We start from the raw sequence: 18,839 nt of genomic DNA on the forward strand, positions 1-18,839 counted from the left end.
AATGGAAAAGCTGCCAGATACTGTGCCCTCTGAAGAAGAGAGACTTTTATTTCCTTTGGGTTCAAGAAGTTTTCTTTAACACCAGTTAATTTTCACTGATACAACTCAACTTCGAATAAAAATACATGTCTGGAAGCAGATTTGACCTTTTGTCAACCTTGGCTTGTTCTTTCTTGTTTTTTTTTTTTAACATTTTTATGTAGGCTACATATGCTTTATGTGTTTTTATTTGTGTGAGGCACGCTGTTGTTACTTTCAGACAACAAACCACGTTTCATCTGCTGACCACAGTTTTTGTTTCTACACAAAACAAATTCTTTATTTAAGTTTGGTTTTGTTTTCAAAGACTTTAATTAAATTTGGTTTGAACTCTTCTTCTTTGCTTCACTAGCTAATCTGCACCTTTTAATCCTTCATTAATTGTATTTGGTTCAAACTCAGGATCATCATCATGTGGTTGTTAAAGTGAATTATGGTTTTAGATATTTGGAAAAACCTGAAGGAGGCAGAAGCTTTGTTCCTGCTAACATGTTGCGTTAATCATTGGTTCTGATGCATGTGAATGAGGGGAGTTCACTTCCTGCTCACCCTTCGGTTCTGCGGCGCCACCTGCTGTAGCCAGTGGTTGTGTTGGCAGCTGAACTTTGACTCCAAACACGTCCCACCTCTCAGAAAGCAGGTTTTAATCAAAGAGCAGAGACGTCAGGTAAGAGAAGGACAGGATGGAGACAAAGACTCTCCACTGAGGAGTTGAAGCGTCAGTCTCACCAGAAGGCCCAAAAAACCCCGTAGCTGTTGAAGACTGTGGAGAGGACGCAGACAAGTCGAGAGAAGATCCGGAGATGTGAGAGCTCAACTCCCAGGAACCAGACCACAGTGAGGCTGTTGCTCATGTTGGTGAGCAAAGTCCCACCCAGGCCCACCACAACCACCACGGCCCGGGTCACCCACAGAGTCTCTCTGTCTGAAGCCTGGAGACACAAGAGCCAAATGAGAGAAAAAATGAACACCATGTGATTATTTCACTCAGTGTTCATGTAAACAGGACAGTCTGATCCTGAAGAATTCAATCAGACTGACCCAAAAGTGTCCGCCATTTAAAAACACCGACTGATGCAGGTGAGATTTGATTCTGAAGGAATAAACACAGAAAAAAGTGTATTTCTCCCAACTTTGGTCTCAGGACGCTCTTGTAGGTGTTGGTGGTGAAAACTGAAGCTGCAGAAAGCAAAGCAGAGTCAGCTGAAGACATGGCGGCTGCAGCAACACATCCGAAGTCGATAATGAAGACGAAGGTCGGGTGAGGTGCTGCAGGGCGATGGGCAAGACCAGAGCTGCTTCACCACGTTCATATGGAGACGGAGAACCGCAGGAGGTCATGTTCCTGTCTGACAGACAGACAGAAAACCAGAGACAAGTTTGGTTTAAATGTTCTGAGGATGATGTTCTTTGAGGAGGATATTCATTGTGACGGAGAAAACTGTATTTTAATTCACAGCTTGGTTCCAGCTTGGTGAAGGTTTCCATGCTTAAATATCAACTCACAAGTCCAAAACAAAAAGCACACACTCCTGGAGAGCTGCTCTGGCTCGTCTACAGTCTGCAGCCCAAACATCTGCCTGCTGACAGACTGTCGTCTCCTGAAGTCTTTCCAGACCTGCAGTGTATGAAACTCCATGGGTTCTACCGGGTTCCCCTCCTGGAGACAATGATGGATAATACTGATGACAATGTCAGGACTCGTTCCAGTTTGTGCTCCTTCCCTGAAGTGTTGGGTTCCTGCACTTCCTGTTTTCTCACACGTCTCGTCTCTGTTCCTGTTGACCTGCCCTCAGTGTGACCACCCGTCTCTCTGCTCTATATAAACTCATGTCCCTCCAGATGTCAGACGGTCTTTCAGTCGTTTCCTTGTGCACCTGCCTTGTGTTTCTTTGGGATTACCCTTCAGATCCCATCACTTGCTTTGAAGCTGATTTTCAAATACATCATTGAGGTCCATTTGTTTTCTGCTGTTATGTTCAGAGTGTTTGTGTAAATGAAAGAATCGATAAAATCTTTTTTCAAGGTCATTCTTCGCTCAGCCTTTCAAACCTTTTCAGTTGTCCTTTTTTTCTGTCAGAGAGTAGAATCTTGTTTTGCATTTCAAAATCCATAATTTAAATAAATCATCGATTGTATTCGGTTCAAACTCAGGATCATCGTCACACCATTGAATTATCTGTAATTTATCATTTACTGTGATCTTGTCTCTCGTCCTATTCCAGAGTTTCAGCAGCACCTTAATCCATGGGTTCTGCACCTTTTCTCCAGATCTTCCTGGATGTTTGTGCTGCTTGTATTGGGGGGTCAGCCAGAGTTGAGGGTTCAACATCCTTCCATCTGTCTTGAAAAGATGAGTTCCACAACAGACATCATCAGTAAACACCGCCACCTTGTGGCCTTCTCCATTAATGCAGATGCCTTCAATATTCTGGGTTGGTCTGAATCTGATCCACTGTTCTGGTAGAGTGCAGACAGCAGGGAGAAACAGGACATCCCTGTCTCCAGCCTCGTTCTGATCTCATGGTGTCTAAAAGGAATCCATTTATTCTAATCTGGGCCCATGGTTTACTGAACAATGTACGGATCAATCGAATAAAAATATGGTCTGTGTCAAATCTGTCTGAAGCTTTGTGTAGAAAAGAGCAGCTCATCAAGGACCTTCTTGACGTCAAGACGAACTCAGCGAGCTCCAAGACGATTCTGCTGGATATGATGTGATCAAGTGTCTCTGAAGATAACGAAGCTCAAGAAGCTGGAAAGTTTCAAGAAAACATGTCTGAGGTTGAACTGAAGCCTCGGTCAGAACTTCTCTCTTGACCAGTCTTTGGAGTTGTGCTCAGCAGCTTCATCGCTTTTAAAAACTACATTTTAGAGGATATTTCATCTTTTACACTTTTTATCTTTTATGCTTTTTTTTTTTTAAAGAAATACCTGAAGGAAGCTGTTTTGTTTTTTGGGAATTGAACCTTTCGGAGTGGTTCTCATTTATACATTTTTTCAAAACTTCTAACTATTGTTGTCGTTTAGAGCTTTTTTTTTTTTTTTTTCCCCTTTTTAGTGAAGACATTTTTTCAACTTAGTTCATCTCCATCATTCTGAGTGATTCATCCATTGATCAGTCAGTCGCTCCAGAAAATCATGTCGTCATGAACAGACATTCTAAATGCAATTTTGTGAAGTTTGCCACTCCTTGTCTTCGGTAGATTCTTCATCATGGTTTTGCTCAAATTCATCATCACATTCAATGTTAACGTGTCTCACTGGATGTTTTTTCTGGTTGCAGAAACACTCTGACCAGTTAACAGAAATAAAACCAGCTGAAACAGTTCCTTGATGTCTTGTTGGAGGAATCAGAGCTAAAACTCTGCAGTCTTCAGTCCGACAGTGAGACAACTGACTTTATGAGAGTTGATGAAATCCAGTGAAGTCAGACTGATCAAAATCCACATCTAGAATGTTTCATTCTGCTGCCTCATTGTTTGAATTGACAGGAGAACATTTTCAGTGTGTTGGACTTGCTGCTGAAGCCTGATCTCTTGACTGTGGACTGACGGCGTTCTGGTCTCTTGGTTCCTGCTTCAGGTTCGGACTCTGGAGTCCATCAAACATCAGGCTCAGCAGCCCGACACGGCTCACCTGTCGGATACAGTCCAGAGGCTGGCACTGCAGTCCCGCACCTGAACACCGGCCGTCACACTGCTTGGAGAAAAGCTGTTCCAGAGAAATGCTGTGTCAATAAAAACAGAAATGACCTTGAACAAATGTTTTAAAGCCCGTTGGATTTGACATGTTCACACACTGAGCTCAGATTCGGATGAAGAAAATAATTTTTAAAACAGCTGATTTTGTTCAACATTGAAGCGTTTTAAAACTGTTTCCACTCTATTTCATTCTGGTCAACAAATAAACTTTGATGAAAGAAACAAAGATTTGTTTGTAGTTGTTTTACAGTCTCTGCTTGATCTTTGATGGAGATTAAATCTTTCTTGTCTGAGTTTCTGTCAAACAATCAAAATATGTAGACTGTTGTCTTAAAAATGACACATTGTCTAGAAAGCTTTTTTAATCACTTTTATTCAGTGTTTGATCAATCTGTACAGAAAATCACATTTCATTATTGATCATCACATCTTCCTCATTGATCTGAGAGAATGGAGAATGTTTCCAAAGATGAACAGATCAAATTTACGTGAAAAAAAAACACCTATTCACACATTTGTACATGTTGCTGCTTCCAGATTAACAGATTATTCCTCACACTAAATAACTCGTTACTCCAAAAGTTGATGAAATGTTTCTGAACACAAAGAAATCAAACTCTGTCCATGTTTCTGTGACAAAGCTGTGAGAGACAAAATAAGAGTGGAGAAGCTGCAGAAACAAACATCAGCAGAAGAAGAAAAGATGAACAAGTGCTGACAAAGGCTGTTTGATTGACAGTTGATCTGTGTGCAGCAGAGAAAAAAAACAACAAGGAGCTCTCAGCAACCATGACGGAGACTCAATGAGTCAAATTACAGGATGGAACCAAATCACTGCTCCTGATGTGACCTCAGTCTATTTCAGCTTCATCAACTCTGCACTTGCTTCAGAGGGAGACCATCTATTTCCAGTGAACCAGACTCCAGCGAGGAGAGGCTGAGTGAATGTGGTCTGGACTCTGTGGAGGAGAGTCGTGGTCTCAGAGACGCTGTAGAAGGACAGAATACCTGCTGTGTGATCCAGGAACACTCCCACTCTGGAGGACGGAGGACCTGACACTGGAGTTTCAACTTTGTTGTGATCAAATCTATAACTGTTGTTGGAACAACGTAAAGCCCATGACTTGTCATTTTGACCAAAACGGCTGTCACCCCCATCTCCTCTGCTGATATTCTTATATGCGACTGCTACAAGAACGTCTCCTCTCATCTCCACCTCCCAGTAACAACGTCCAGTCAGACTTTCTCTACTCACAACCTGCCACCATCTAGTGAATCTGTCTGGATGTTCAGAATAAGACTGTTCATTCTTCATTAATGTGACTTTCCTGTTTCCCTCTGATAATAACAGCATTTTGTTTGCTGTGTTTGGATCCAGTGTGAGTTCACGTGAGTATCTGAAGAAAGCAGCTCTGGTCGTTGGCTCTGGTTGTGGCAGTAAAACATCCACTTCAGTCACTCTCAGTGAGATGTTTGTCCATGTTTCACTCAGGATGTTCTGGAGTTTGTCTCGGGCCTCTGACACAGCTGCTGTCACATCCTCAAAGTATCTGAGAGGAGCAGTGTGGAAGCTGGATGAGTGTGTGGACTCACTGAGAGCTGACAGTGAGGGGAAGCTGAGCAGAAACTCTGTGTGATCCTCTGTGTGTGAGAGCTGCTCCAGCTGGCCGTCTGTCCTCTTCAGCTCAGCGATCTCCTGCTCCAGCTTCTCCTGAAGCTCTCGCACTCGACTCACCTCTGTTTGCTGCTGGGATCTGACCTGCTGCTCAACATCTCTGCTTCTTTCCTGGAGGAGACGGATCAGCTGGCTGAAGGTCTTCTCACAGTCCTCCACTGTCTGATCAGCAGAGACATGGATGTTCTTCGCCTCCTGTTCCAGCAGCTTCACGTCTTTCTCTGCGTCCTGGATCCTCTGCTGGATGATCTGTCGACTCTCCTCCAGCTCCCTCTGCCTCTCCGTCCTCTCTGCTGCAGCTGACACTGTGTTGTGGCCTTTGTGTTGGTCCACAGAGCAGAGGAAACAGATGCACTGCTGATCGGTGCGGCAGAACATCTTCATCACCTCATCGTGACGAGAGCACATGTTGTCCTGCAGCGTCTTGGAGGGATCCACCAGCTTGTGCTTCTTGAAAGCAGCTGAATCATAATGAGGCTGAAGGTGCTGCTCACAGAAAGAGGCCACACACACCACACAGGACTTGAAAGCTTTGAGTTTTCTTCCAGTGCAGACATCACAGGCCACATCTTCAGCTCCAGCATAGCAGTGATCAGCAGGAGCAGCTTGAAGTCCGCTCCTCTTCAGCTCCTCCATCAGAGCTGCCAACATGGTGCTTTTCACCAGGACAGGCCTGGCTGTGAACGTCTGCCTGCACTGAGGGCAGCTGTGGATTTTCTCCTCATCCTCTTCACCCCAGAAGCTTTGAATACACTCCATGCAGTAGCTGTGTCCACAGGGAATAGTCACCGGATCCTTCAGGAGATCCAGACAGATGGAACAAGAGAAGCTCTCTCTGTCCAGCTCAACTCCTTTCTGCGCCATGTCTCCTCTCTGTGGCTCCGACTGTGTGACTTTCACTTCCTCACAAGAGAAACTGCTCTGACAAGTGATCAGCCCGTCATGTGTTTGCCTGGGGCCAATCAGCTGCTGCTCTTCACCTCTGTTGGTTCCACCCATCTTCCAAAGAGAGATCTGAAGGGGAGGAGGAACTCTGTGGAACCGGTGAAGCTGTTTTATTTTAACCTGACTCATGTAATGAGGCACAGTTTACAGAGAACAACGTTCAGGTTTACAACTGAACAACCTGTGACATTAATTGTGAATTAAATTAGTTTTTACAGAGCTGTTACACAATATTGTCATGATATAAAGCTTTGTGGTACCTGATAATGTTATAATTTCCTGAAAATGAAAAGAAAAATTTGCACTTTACTCGATCAAAAATCTAATAAAATCCAATAATGTCACAAAATATCCTGATATTGTTATAACACTTTTGACAGTATTGGAGATGTATTACATTTTCAGTCAGGGCTTTGTTTTCCAAGCTGATTATGTAAAAGTTGACAGATAATGTAATATAGAGTTCTACATTTTGTGTTTTGAGAATCTGACAATGTTATATACACTGCACTGCAACGAAAGAGAGAGACTGTTGCTTCCCTAAACAAACCACTACTCTCCAGTTTTCCAACAAATCACTAGTTCACAAAAACATCTTCAAACATTCAAAAGTTCTTTTGTTGAAGTTCATTTTATTTCAAACACTTTGAAGAGGGTAAACTCAAGTATCTACAATACCCACACATTAAAAGAGAATTGATGTGAATATAAGCCTATTTGTCCACTCAAATTGTTCTTTTATCACTTTCAATATCAAAGTGAAATAATCCCCAAAAAATTAAGCAAAAATAAAACAAAACAAAATCTGGATTTTTTTATTCTATTTTATTCTATTTTTTAACAATTACAGGAAATCAGTGGAGCCCCGCGAGTCCTCCACTCACTTCAGCCACTGCTGACGGAGATGATGGAGAGATGCAAGACACTGGGAAATAAGTAAGGTTTCAACAACCAAACAAACATGTTGGTCTTCATGTTTTGACAAACTGACCTGGACAGTGTGGCTTCGAGGCCAGTTTGACAGGAACAAGGTAATGAGTTTTCATGGCAGCATCACTGATATCTCAGCTCAGGTTGTGTTGATTGCGAATTCTTAAGGAAGTTTTTTACCAAAAAAAAAAATCCGTTTTCTTTGAAGTTTTTACAACTTTACAAGTGGTTTGAAAGACCAGATTAGAATGTCTTGCAGGCCGGTTTTGGTCCACGGGCCTTATGCTCGACACCCCCTATTACATATTAGAAACATTACGGTAGTCCGTGAGCAGCCACACCCAAGCAGTGCTGTTTCAACCAGATTGATTCACCATTTCTCCATTTCCCACAGTGCACTGCTTCTAAATTCCGTCATGAGGGCGTTCAGGCCGGAGTTTGTTGCAGCGAGGGCCACTGACTTCATCGGCATGATTAAAGACTGCGACGAATCGGGCTTTCCGAAGGTCAGAAGACAGGAGCAGTGGTCGCTGTCGATGTACATGGTGGTAAATGTTCAACATGAAAACACCAGTGGTCGCCTGTTGTGGTTTTCTCTTCAGCACCTGTTGTTTGGATCTCTGGGTCGCAGTCTGGCCTGCGCCGATCCTCCAGAATCAGAGAAGCTGACGATCCTAAATGAAGCCTGGAAGGTGATCACCAAAGTCCGCAGCCCGCAAGTAACTCAAGGCTTCGACAGCAGCTTTCAAAACGGCCGTCATTCCAGTGGAAAATGTTCAGGATACTCACCCCAGATCGACTCCTGACTTTCAGGATTACATCAACTTCGCTGAAGTCTGGGTGGAATTCACCTGCTGCCACTTCACAGTGAGCACAGCGAGGTCTGATTCCTCCCTGCGTGGTGTCTCGCTGCTTCTTCACTCTCTTCTGTTTTTCCTTCAGAAATGCGAAGTCAACACAGTTCTGGCTGACATGATCAAGCACATGACCCCTGACCGAGCGTTCGAGGACGCCTATCCTCAGGTTGCCTCTTGAACCATCCCTCTCTCCCTCTCTCTCTCTCTCCTCTGTGGTGGACGTTTTGCTTTTCTTGTCGTAGCTGCAGTCAGTGATCCAGAAGATCCTCACCTACTTCCACGACTTCTCCGTTCTCTTCTCCATGGTGAGAAATGCTGGAGTTGAAACCCGGTGAGACGGGCTGAGGACAATGGCTCCCATGATGCCACAGCAACGCAGCCTTTATTTCTCCTCCCTATTCTCCAGGAGCGCTTCCTGCCATTCCTCGACATGTTCCAGAAAGACAGCATGAGGTTGGAGGTCTGCAAATCCATCATGGAGGTCTTCATCAAGTAAGCCCTGCCTCAGAGATGTGGAGTGTATCACAGACAGACGATGCTCCTTCTGACAACTTTGAGCTTTGTGCAGGCATCAGGTGGAGCTCACCAGGGACCCGGTCATCCTCAACGCCATGCTGCACATCTGCAAGACCATGCACGACTCTGCCAAGTACCCTGTTTGTTTGTCGTAGAGAGTTTTATTTGTATTTCGTTCCAGAGATTTTCTTTCTCACCATTTGATTTTAAGTCTTCAGTCTCGGTTCTGCTGAGTCAGTGCACGCCGCCTCTCCGTCTCCGTGGCCGCAGGCGTTGAGAAAGGTCCTCCGTTCACAGCCGTGTCCCCGTCTGTTCTCCAGGCGTGTGCGGCGTACAGCTTCATCACCGTCCCGTCTCTCAGCAGCATCTTCAGCCGCCTCAACCTCTACCTGCTCTCCGCTCAGGTTGCGTTGGCCAACCAGTGTCTCTCCCAGGGTGAGGCTGTTCTTTCTACATGTTTTCTACTCATTTCTGTCTCTGTCTCTGTCCCTGATGGAGTCTGCTCATATTTCTCCTCTTCCCCCAGCCGATGCTTTCCTGAAGGCGGCAGTCGGCGTTCTCCCCGAGGTGCCTCGCTCCATCAGCGTGGAGGGGAAACTGCGTTCTTCTGAGAGCTTCCTGCTGGACTTCATCAACAACTTTCTGGCAACACTGCTGGTTGTCCCGGTGAGGAAGAGACAGACGACAATAACCTGAGATAAACCTGGTAACGAGGGATGCAGCGATACCAGAATCGGCACTGCTGTTTCCACACAGATGGAGTCAATGCATTGAGAAAAAGTTGCATTTTTTCTCCTGTTTCCATGGAAACAGAGTCCAGGTGTTTTCAGAAAGTTGTGTTTTCAGCGGCTCCAGCAGACATTGTTGCAGTGTAAACCGGGCTTCAGATTGATCGTGGCGTTCTCCGACACGCCTCCATGTGTTGCAGGACCACCTGGAGCACGGGGTGCTCTACTTAGTCCGGGGTCTGCTCAACATGGTCCAGGATTACACCTGGGAGGACTGCAGCGACGCCATGTGCGAGTCTACATCAGCGCGCTGCCTCTGTTGGCCGCCATGAGTCAGGAATCCTTCCTCTACTCCATCCCCGAAGGTAATCTCACTTTGCACAACATATTCTAACATTCTTATTACCGGTGATTTTAACATCCACATGGACTCTCACACTTGCCGACTAGCAGCTGATTTCAAACAGGTTTTGGACTGTCTCAATCTTCAACAGCTCGTAACAGGTCCCACTCACCGGAGGGGGCACACATTAGACCTCGTCATCACCGACTCCCTCCCACTCACAGATCTTGAGGTCTATGATATTGGTGTTTCTGATCACTCAGCTGTTACTTTCAGAGTCCCCAAAAGATCATTTCTTGCTAAACCCAGGCACCAGATCACCTTCAGAAACATTAAAAGCATTGATTCCGCTTCCTTCTGTTCTCATCTACAACAGCTCTCCCCCTCTTCATTTTCAACTGTCAGTAACTTAATGGACTTCTACAATTCATCTCTCACCTCTATCCTGGACACTCATGCCCCGCTCAAAACACGGACAGTAACCTTCTCCCGCTCTGTTCCTTGGTTCACAAATGAGCTGAGACTAATGAAGAGATCCGGCCGTGTCCTGGAGCGTGCCTACAGAAAATCTGGCCTGACGGTGCATAAGTTGGCTTACCGGGAACATCGCAGATCATATGCAAAAGCCCTCTCCAAGGCCAGGTCAGACCACTACTCCGCCCTCATCAACAATAGCCCAGGTAACTCCAAACAACTCTTTTCCACAATCAGCCATATTCTCAAACCGCAAATCACTCCTTATCACAAACACACAGATGCAAACTGCAACCGGTTTCTTGACTTCTTCACCACAAAAATTGCCGACATCCGCTCCTCTCTTTCACCTTCAAACAGCTCCTCCATTGACGTTCCTTCAACACCAGTTACACAACACTTATCACACTTTACGCCTTCAACGCAGCAGGAGGTCGAGGAAATCATCTGCAAATCCAGATCCTCCACCTGCTCCCTTGATCCTCTCCCATCCCCTCTGCTCAAAGTTTACAATCAATCCATCAGCCATCTCATAACAAAAATTATAAATGACTCATTGGCAAAAGGAATCGTCCCACCCACACTCAAAACGGCCGTCATAAAACCTCTTCTCAAAAAACCCACATTAGACCCTGAGCCCCTGTCAAACTACAGACCAATCTCAAACCTTCCATTCATTTCCAAACTCCTAGAAAAAGTTGTTTCCTCCCAGTTACATCATCATCTCAAAAGCAATAATCTCTATGAAAAATTTCAATCTGGTTTTCGCCCCTCCCACAGTACAGAAACTGCACTCATCAGAGTTACAAACGACCTGATGATGGCCTCTGATTCTGGTTCCACTTCTCTCCTCATCCTCCTCGACCTCTCTGCTGCGTTTGATACAGTTGACCACAACATCCTCCTTCACCGTCTCCAGCATTACATCGGTCTCACTGGTCCTGCCCTTCACTGGTTTCACTCCTACCTCACTGATAGGACGGAGTGCGTGGCTCTGGGGAGGCAAAATCCAGACCACACACCGTCACTTGTGGGGTCCCCCAGGGCTCCGTACTCGGTCCTTCCCTCTTTACCATATACATGCTTCCCCTTGGTTGTGTCGTCAACAAGCATGCAATAAACTTCCATTGCTATGCTGACGACACACAACTCTACATTAAAATTTCATCCAACAGCTCTCCTACCCCCTCTGTCTCCACCCTCAGCTCCTGCCTGGAGGATATAGGGGCGTGGATGAGTCAAAACTTCCTGCAGCTTAACGGCTCAAAAACAGAAGCCATTCAAACGGGTACTCCTTATCAACTCCGCTCCTCTCCTCTTACCTCTGTTTCATTCCTTGGTCACACCATTCCCCTCTCTCCCTCTGTTACAAACCTTGGGGTCAAGTTTGACTCCCACCTCTCTTTTGACAATCATGTCACCTCCATTTGCAAAACATCCTTCTTCCACCTTCGTAACATTTCCAGACTACGTTCCTCCCTCTCCCTCCCTGCTGCAGAGAAGCTTGTCCACGCCTTTGTTTCCTCCAGGCTGGACTACTGTAATGCACTCCTCATTGGGATCTCTGGCAGGAGCCTCCAAAAGCTCCAGTATGTACAGAACAGCGCTGCCAGAGTCCTGATGAGGGTGCGGAAATATGAGCACATCACTCCCATCCTTCACACTCTCCACTGGCTTCCCATTCAGGCCCGTATAGAGTATAAGATCCTCCTACACACCCATCACTGTCTGCACGGTGCGGCCCCCACCTACCTCACTGAACTGCTCACACCACACACCTCTGCCCGGACCCGGTCAGGCCAACTGCATCGTCTGGTTCAGCCCAGGACACGGCTCAAAACCATGGGGGACCGGGCCTTTGAAGCCGCAGCTCCCCGTCTGTGGAACGCGCTCCCAGACCACCTTAGGGCCCCACAGACGGTGGGCACTTTCAAAAAAGGACTGAAGACCTTCCTTTTCAGAAAGACATACCAGCAATAATGTTGCTTAAAGTGTGCTGTATTGTAATGTTTTTACCCTGCGCTTGTTTTTAAATCCTGTGTCTCATGCAGCACTTTGAGATTTGATTTTAAATGTAAAGTGCATTACAAATAAAATCTATTATTATTATTATTATCTGACGAATCATCACCTGGTAGAAAAGATTTCTTCATTTCTCAGCACCAATGACTTCATGATATTAATCTGGCAGGTTGGACTTACATCTGTGCCTGTCTGCTGTTTTCAGTTGACTCCAATGAGACGTTGTATGGAGGAGACCCCAAGTTTCTGTCTGAGATCAACAAGCTGTGTGAGACTCTGATCGGGCAGATCCTGGACCATCTGAAGGCGCTCAGCCGGGACGACGTGAGCACACACACAGAAACCTCCCAATTATACACAGAAAGCCTTTCTCATGGAAAAAAGTCTCACCTGCCGCTTCTGTTAACATGAGAGGATGAAGGTTTTTGAATTCAGGGGATAAAAGGAGAGATCAGTCTTAATAATGATGAAATTTCATATCGGACACATAAATCATAAAAATTACATCTGTCCAGTTATACTCAGATACAACACAGTTAATGTATGATGTACCTATTTCCTTTCGATTTAAACTCACGGAAGGAAGAAGCAAAGATTATTTTGTCCTCCCTCTTCTTCTGTATTTCAGTTACGATTCAACATGTTTCTGAATCTCAAAGTGTTTATTTCACTGCCCAAAATATTTATTGAACAAAAGCTAAATGTCATACCTCATACTTGTCCTATCGCCGTCATATCGCTGCATCCTGAGTTTTTATGTTACATTAATAAGGGAGCGATTGTTGATCGAAAGTCTTGTTTCTCTCCTTCATGTTGCAGCAGAGCGCTCGGCGTCAAAGCGCTCTGGCCTTCTCCCTGTTTGCTGTCCTGCTGGCTCACGGTGAGCTGAGGAACAACAAGCTGAGCCAGCTGGCCGTCAACTTGTGGAACCTCAGTCACAAACATGGACACTGTGAGACGTCAATGTCTGTGAGTTCATACTTCATCTACTACCTGCTGCAGGAATCGGAGCTAAAACTCTGCAGTCTTCAGTCCGACAGTGAGACAACTGACTTTATGAGAGTTGATGAAATCCAGTGAAGTCAGACTGATCAAAATCCTCATCTAGAATGTTTCATTCTGCTGCCTCATTGTTTGAATTGACAGGAGAACATTTTCAGTGTGTTGGACTTGCTGCTGAAGCCTGATCTCTTGACTGTGGACTGATGGCGTTCTGGTCTCTTGGTTCCTGCTTCAGGTTCGGACTCTGGAGTCCATCAAACATCAGGCTCAGCAGCCCGACACGGCTCACCTGTCGGATACAGTCCAGAGGCTGGCACTGCAGTCCCGCACCTGAACACCGGCCGTCACACTGCTTGGAGAAAAGCTGTTCCAGAGAAATGCTGTGTCAATAAAAACAGAAATAACCTTGAACAAATGTTTCAAAGCCCTTTGGATTTGACATGTTCACACACTAAGTTGAGATTCTGATGAAGAAAATAATTTTTAAAACAGCTGATTTTGTTCAACATTGAAGCGTTTTAAAACTGTTTCCACTCTATTTCATTCTGGTCAACAAATAAACTTTGATGAAAGAAACAAAGATTTGTTTGTAGTTGTTTTACAGTCTCTGCTTGATCTTTGATGGAGGTTAAATCTTTCTTGTCTGAGTTTCTGTCAAACAATCAAAATATGTAGACTGTTGTCTTAAAAATGACACATTGTCTAGAAAGCTTTTTTAATCACTTTTATTCAGTGTTTGATCAATCTGTACAGAAAATCACATTTCATTATTGATCATCAGATCTTCCTCATTGATGTGAGAGAATGGAGAATGTTTCAAAAGATGAACAAATCAAATTTACGTGAAAAAGACCACCGCTTCACACATTTGTACATGTTGCTGCTTCCAGATTAACAGATTATTCCTCACACTAAATGACTCGATACTCGAAAAATTGATGAAACGCTTCTGAACACAAAGAAATCAAACTCTGTCCATGATTCTGCGCCAAAGCTGTGAGAGACAAAATAAGAGTGGAGAAGCTGCAGAAACAAACATCAGCAGAAGAAGAAAAGATGAACAAGTGCTGACGAAGGCTGTTTGATTGACAGCTGATCTGTGTGCAGCGGAGAAAGAAAACAACAAGGAGCTCTCAGCAACCATGACGGAGACTCAATGAGTCAAATTAGAGGATGGAACCAAATCACTGCTTCTGATGTGACCTCAGTCTATTTCAGCTTCATCAACTCTGCACTTCCTCCAGTGCTGCCCAAATACCAGACTCCAGCGAGGAGCGGCTGAGTGAATGTGGTCTGGACTCTGTGGAGGAGAGTCATGGTCTCAGAGACGCTGTAGAAGGACAGAATACCTGCTGTGTGATCCAGGAACACTCAAACTCTGGTGGAAGGAGGACCTGACACTGGAGTTTCAACTTTGTTGTAATAAAAACTATAACTATTGTTGAAACAATCTAAAGCCCATGATTTGTCATTTTGACCAAAACCACTTTCAGTCCAACCTCCTCTGCTGATATTCTTGTATGCGACTGCTACACAAACATCTCCTCTCTTCTCCACCTCCCAGTAACAACGTCCAGTCAGACTGTCTCTGCTCAAAACCTGCCTACATCTAGTGAATCTGTCTGGATGTTCAGAATAAGGCTGGTCAGTCATCATGTAAATGACTTTTCTGTTTCCCTCTGATAATAACAGCTGTTTGTGTGCTGTGTTTGGATCCAGTGTGAGTTCACGTGAGTATCTGAAGAAAGCAGCTCTGGTCGTTGGCTCTGGTTGTGACAGTAAAACATCCACTTCAGTCACTCTCAGTGAGATGTTTGTCCATGTTTCACTCAGGATGTCCTGGAGTTTGTCTCGGGCCTCTGACACAGCTGCTGTCACATCCTCAAAGTATCTGAGAGGAGCAGTGTGGAAGCTGGATGAGTGTGTGGACTCACTGAGAGCTGACAGTGAGGGGAAGCTGAGCAGAAACTCTGTGTGATCCTCTGTGTGTGAGAGCAGCTCCAGCTGGCCGTCTGTCCTCTTCAGCTCAGCGATCTCCTGCTCCAGCTTCTCCTGAAGCTCTCGCACTCGACTCACCTCTGTTTGCTGCTGGGATCTGACCTGCTGCTCAACATCTCTGCTTCTTTCCTGGAGGAGACGGATCAGCTGGCTGAAGGTCTTCTCACAGTCCTCCACTGTCTGATCAGCAGAGACATGGATGTTCTTCACCTCCTGTTCCAGCAGCTTCAAGTCTTTCTCTGCATCCTGGATCCTCTGCTGGATGATGTGTCGACTCTCCTCCAGCTCCCTCTGCCTCTCCGTCCTCTCTGCTGCAGCTGACACTGTGTCGTGGCCTTTGTGTTGGTCCACTGGGCAGAGGAAACAGATGCACTGCTGATCGGTGCGGCAGAACATCTTCATCACCTCATCGTGACGAGAGCACATGTTGTCCTGCAGCGTCTTGGAGGGATCCACCAGCTTGTGCTTCTTGAGTGGAGCTGCATCACGGTGAGGCTGAAGGTGCTGCTCACAGAAAGAGGCCACACACACCACACAGGACTTGAAAGCTTTGCGTTTTCTTCCAGTGCAGACATCACAGGCCATATCTTCAGCTCCAGCATAGCAGTGATCAGCAGGAGCAGCTTGAAGTCCGCTCCTCTTCAGCTCCTCCATCAGAGCTGCTAACATGGTGCTTCTCACCAGGACAGGCCTGGCTGTGAACATCTGCCTGCACTGAGGGCAGCTGTGGATTTTCTCCTCATCCTCTTCACCCCAGAAGCTTTGAATACACTTCATGCAGTAGCTGTGTCCACAGGGAATAGTCACCGGATCCTTCAGGAGATCCAGACAGATGGAACAAGAGAAGCGCTCTCTGTCCAGCTCAACTCCTTTCTGCGCCATGTCTCCTCTCTGTGGCTCCGACTGTGTGACTTTCACTTCCTCACAAGAGAAACTGCTCTGACCAGTGATCAGCCCGTCAGGTGTTTGCATGAAGCCAATCAGCTGCTGCTCTTCGCCTCTGTTGGTTCCACCCATCTTCCAAAGAGAGATCTGAAGGGGAGGAGGAACTCTTGTGGAACTGGTGGAGCTGCTTTATTTTAACCTGACTCATGTAATGAGGCACAGTTTACAGACAAAAAAGTTCAGGTTTACAACTGAACAACATTGATCATGTTGCTGAATCAACGCAACATTCAAAACATCTTCGAATTAGAGACAAAAACTTTCATAAAGTAATGGTTTCTATCTTCATAACAGTCAGTATTTATGATTGATCTTCTTCTCAAGAAGAAATCACAACAGGATACAAAACAAATGTACAATCCAAGAATGTAAAAAGCTACCAGATACTGTGCCCTCTGAAGAAGAGAGGCTTTTATTTCATTTGGGTTCAAGAAGTTTTCTTCAACCAACACAAGTTAATTTTCACTGATACAACTCACAACTTCGAATAAAAATACATGCCTGCTACGAGGAAATCAGGAAGCAGATTTTACCATTTCAACCTTTAAATCCTTTGTTGTTCTTTCCACATTTTTATGTACACATTTTTTCTGTGTTTTTATTTGTGTTTATTGTGCTGCTCTTGTTCCTCTCCAGGCTGCAGCCAAAACATCTGCCTGCTGACCGTCGTCTCCTGAAATCTATCCTTACCTGCAGTCCATGAAACTCCATGGCTTCCACCAGGTTCTCCTCCTGGAGCAGCTTTTGAAACCCTGGGAGAGGGAGTAGGGGGAGATGAATACCTCCGCACAGCTGAGAGTGATCATCCCCCCATGCTCTCCTCTCTCCAGCCTGCTCCAGCTCCTCTCCTCTCCCTCTGCCGTGTGACCTCATCGATTGTATTTGGTTCAAACTCAGGATCATCGTCACACCATTGAATTATCTGTAACTTATCATTTACTGTGTTCTTGTCTCTCATCCTATTCCATATCTTTAGCAGCACCTTAATCCATGGGTTCTTCACCTTTTCTCCAGATCTTCCTGGATGTTCGTGCTGCTTGTATTTGGGGGTCAACCAGAGTTGAGGGTTCAACATCCTTCCATCTGTCTTGAAAAGATGAGTTCCACAACAGACATCATCAGTAAACACCGCCACCTTGTGGCCTTCTCCATTCATGCAGATGCCTTCAACAGTCTGGGTTGGTCTGAATCTGATCCACTGTTCTGGTAGAGTGCAGACAGCAGGGAGAAACAGGACATCCCTGTCTCCAGCCTCGTTCTGATCTCATAGAATCTGGAAGGAATCCATTTATTCTAATCTGGGCCCATGGTTTACTGAACAATGTACGGATCAATCGAATAAAAATATGGTCTGTGTCAGATCTTTCTGAAGCTTTGTGTAGAAAAGAGCAGCTCATCAAGTCAAAGACCTTCTTGACGTCAAGATGAACTCAGCGAGCTCCAAGACGATTCTGCTGGATGTGATGTGATCTGTGTCATGATGGTCTGATGTGATCAGGTGTCGATGAAGGTAACGAAGCTCACGAAGCTGGAAAGTTTACAGAAATCGGTCAGAACTTCTCTCTGGAGTCTCTGGAGTTGTGCTCAGCAGCTTCACCGCTTTTAAAAAGTACATTTTAGAGGATATTTCATCTTTTCAGCAATTTGACACTTTTTATCTTTTATGCTGTGGTGTCTGTGTAGCTGCTGGGTTTCCTCACATTAGAAGGGGTGGGGCTTGCTGACGTGAGGAGGTGTGTGCACTGGTGGCGGGATTTTTAAACGTGGAAGTTACCTGTCAAAGGGGCTTCCTGGTATGACAGCTGTTGCTGCCGTGTGTTTGGAAATAAACTATGCTCTCACCGAATTCCTCGTCTGACTCCTCTTTCTGCGACAGCCACAATGCTTTTTTTTTTTTTAAAGAAATACCTGAAGGAAGCTGTTTTGTTTTTAGGGAATTGAACCTTTCGGAGTGTTTCTCATTTATACATTTTTTCAAAGCTTTTAACTATTGTTGTCGTTTAAAGCTTCTTTTTTTTGCCCTTTTTAGTGAAGACATTTTTTTTTAACTTAGTTCGTCTCCATCATTCTGTGTGATTCATCCATTGATCAGTCAGTCGCTCCAGAAAATCATGTTGTAATGAACAGACATTCTAAATGCAATTTTGTGAAGTTTGCCACTCCTTGTCTTCGGTAGATTCTTCATCATGGTTTTGCTCAAATTCATCATCACATTCAATGTTAACATGTCTCACTGGATGTTTTTTCTGGTTGCAGAAACACTCTGACCAGTTAACAGAAATAAAACCACCTGAAACAGTTCCTTGATGTCTTGCTGGAGGAATCGGAGGTAAAAATCTGCAGTCTTCAGTCCGACAGTGAGACAACTGACTTTATGAGAGTTGATGAAATCCAGTGAAGTCAGACTGATCAAAATCCTCATCTAGAATGTTTCATTCTGCTGCCTCATTGTTTGAATTGACAGGAGAACATTTTCAGTGTGTTGGACTTGCTGCTGAAGCCTGATCTCTTGACTGTGGACTGATGGCGTTCTGGTCTCTTGGTTCCTGCTTCAGGTTCGGACTCTGGAGTCCATCAAACATCAGGCTCAGCAGCCCGACACGGCTCACCTGTCGGATACAGTCCAGAGGCTGGCACTGCAGTCCCGCACCTGAACACCGG

At 45.2% G+C, this 18,839-nt stretch overlaps 2 protein-coding genes and 2 pseudogenes across 4 annotated transcripts in view; 1 reads left to right on the plus strand and 3 right to left on the minus strand.

The window, feature by feature from the left end:
• Window positions 1-6,323, minus strand: part of LOC115392972 (tripartite motif-containing protein 16-like) — a 28,449-nt gene extending 22,126 nt beyond the window's left edge. The window contains exon 1 of one of the 2 annotated variants that reach the window (XR_003931911.1): window positions 4,542-6,323. Coding sequence is in view for 1 of the 2 variants with exons in the window: in XM_030097701.1 (XP_029953561.1) it covers window positions 4,600-6,282 (1,683 nt within the window). In the remaining variant the exon portion in view is untranslated. The remainder of the gene's footprint in view (window positions 1-4,541) is intronic. The other variant, XM_030097701.1, reaches the window with a different exon arrangement.
• LOC115392973 (tripartite motif-containing protein 16-like) overlaps window positions 1-18,839 on the minus strand; it is a 32,184-nt gene that overhangs the window by 10,831 nt on the left and 2,514 nt on the right. The window contains exon 2 of one of the 2 annotated variants that reach the window (XM_030097702.1): window positions 13,898-14,376. The exons of the other annotated variant lie outside the window; for it this stretch is intronic. The gene's annotated coding sequence lies outside the window, so the exon portion shown is untranslated. Of the gene's footprint in view, window positions 1-13,897; window positions 14,377-18,839 lie in introns of those variants that run through there. 2 annotated transcript variants of the gene reach the window in all.
• Window positions 6,361-13,625, plus strand: LOC115393745 (VPS35 endosomal protein sorting factor-like; annotated as a pseudogene).
• LOC115392980 (tripartite motif-containing protein 16-like) lies at window positions 14,370-16,131 on the minus strand (annotated as a pseudogene).

Source organism: Salarias fasciatus, chromosome 8 (assembly GCF_902148845.1).
Source record: "Salarias fasciatus chromosome 8, fSalaFa1.1, whole genome shotgun sequence".
Lineage (NCBI taxonomy): Eukaryota > Metazoa > Chordata > Actinopteri > Blenniiformes > Blenniidae > Salarias > Salarias fasciatus.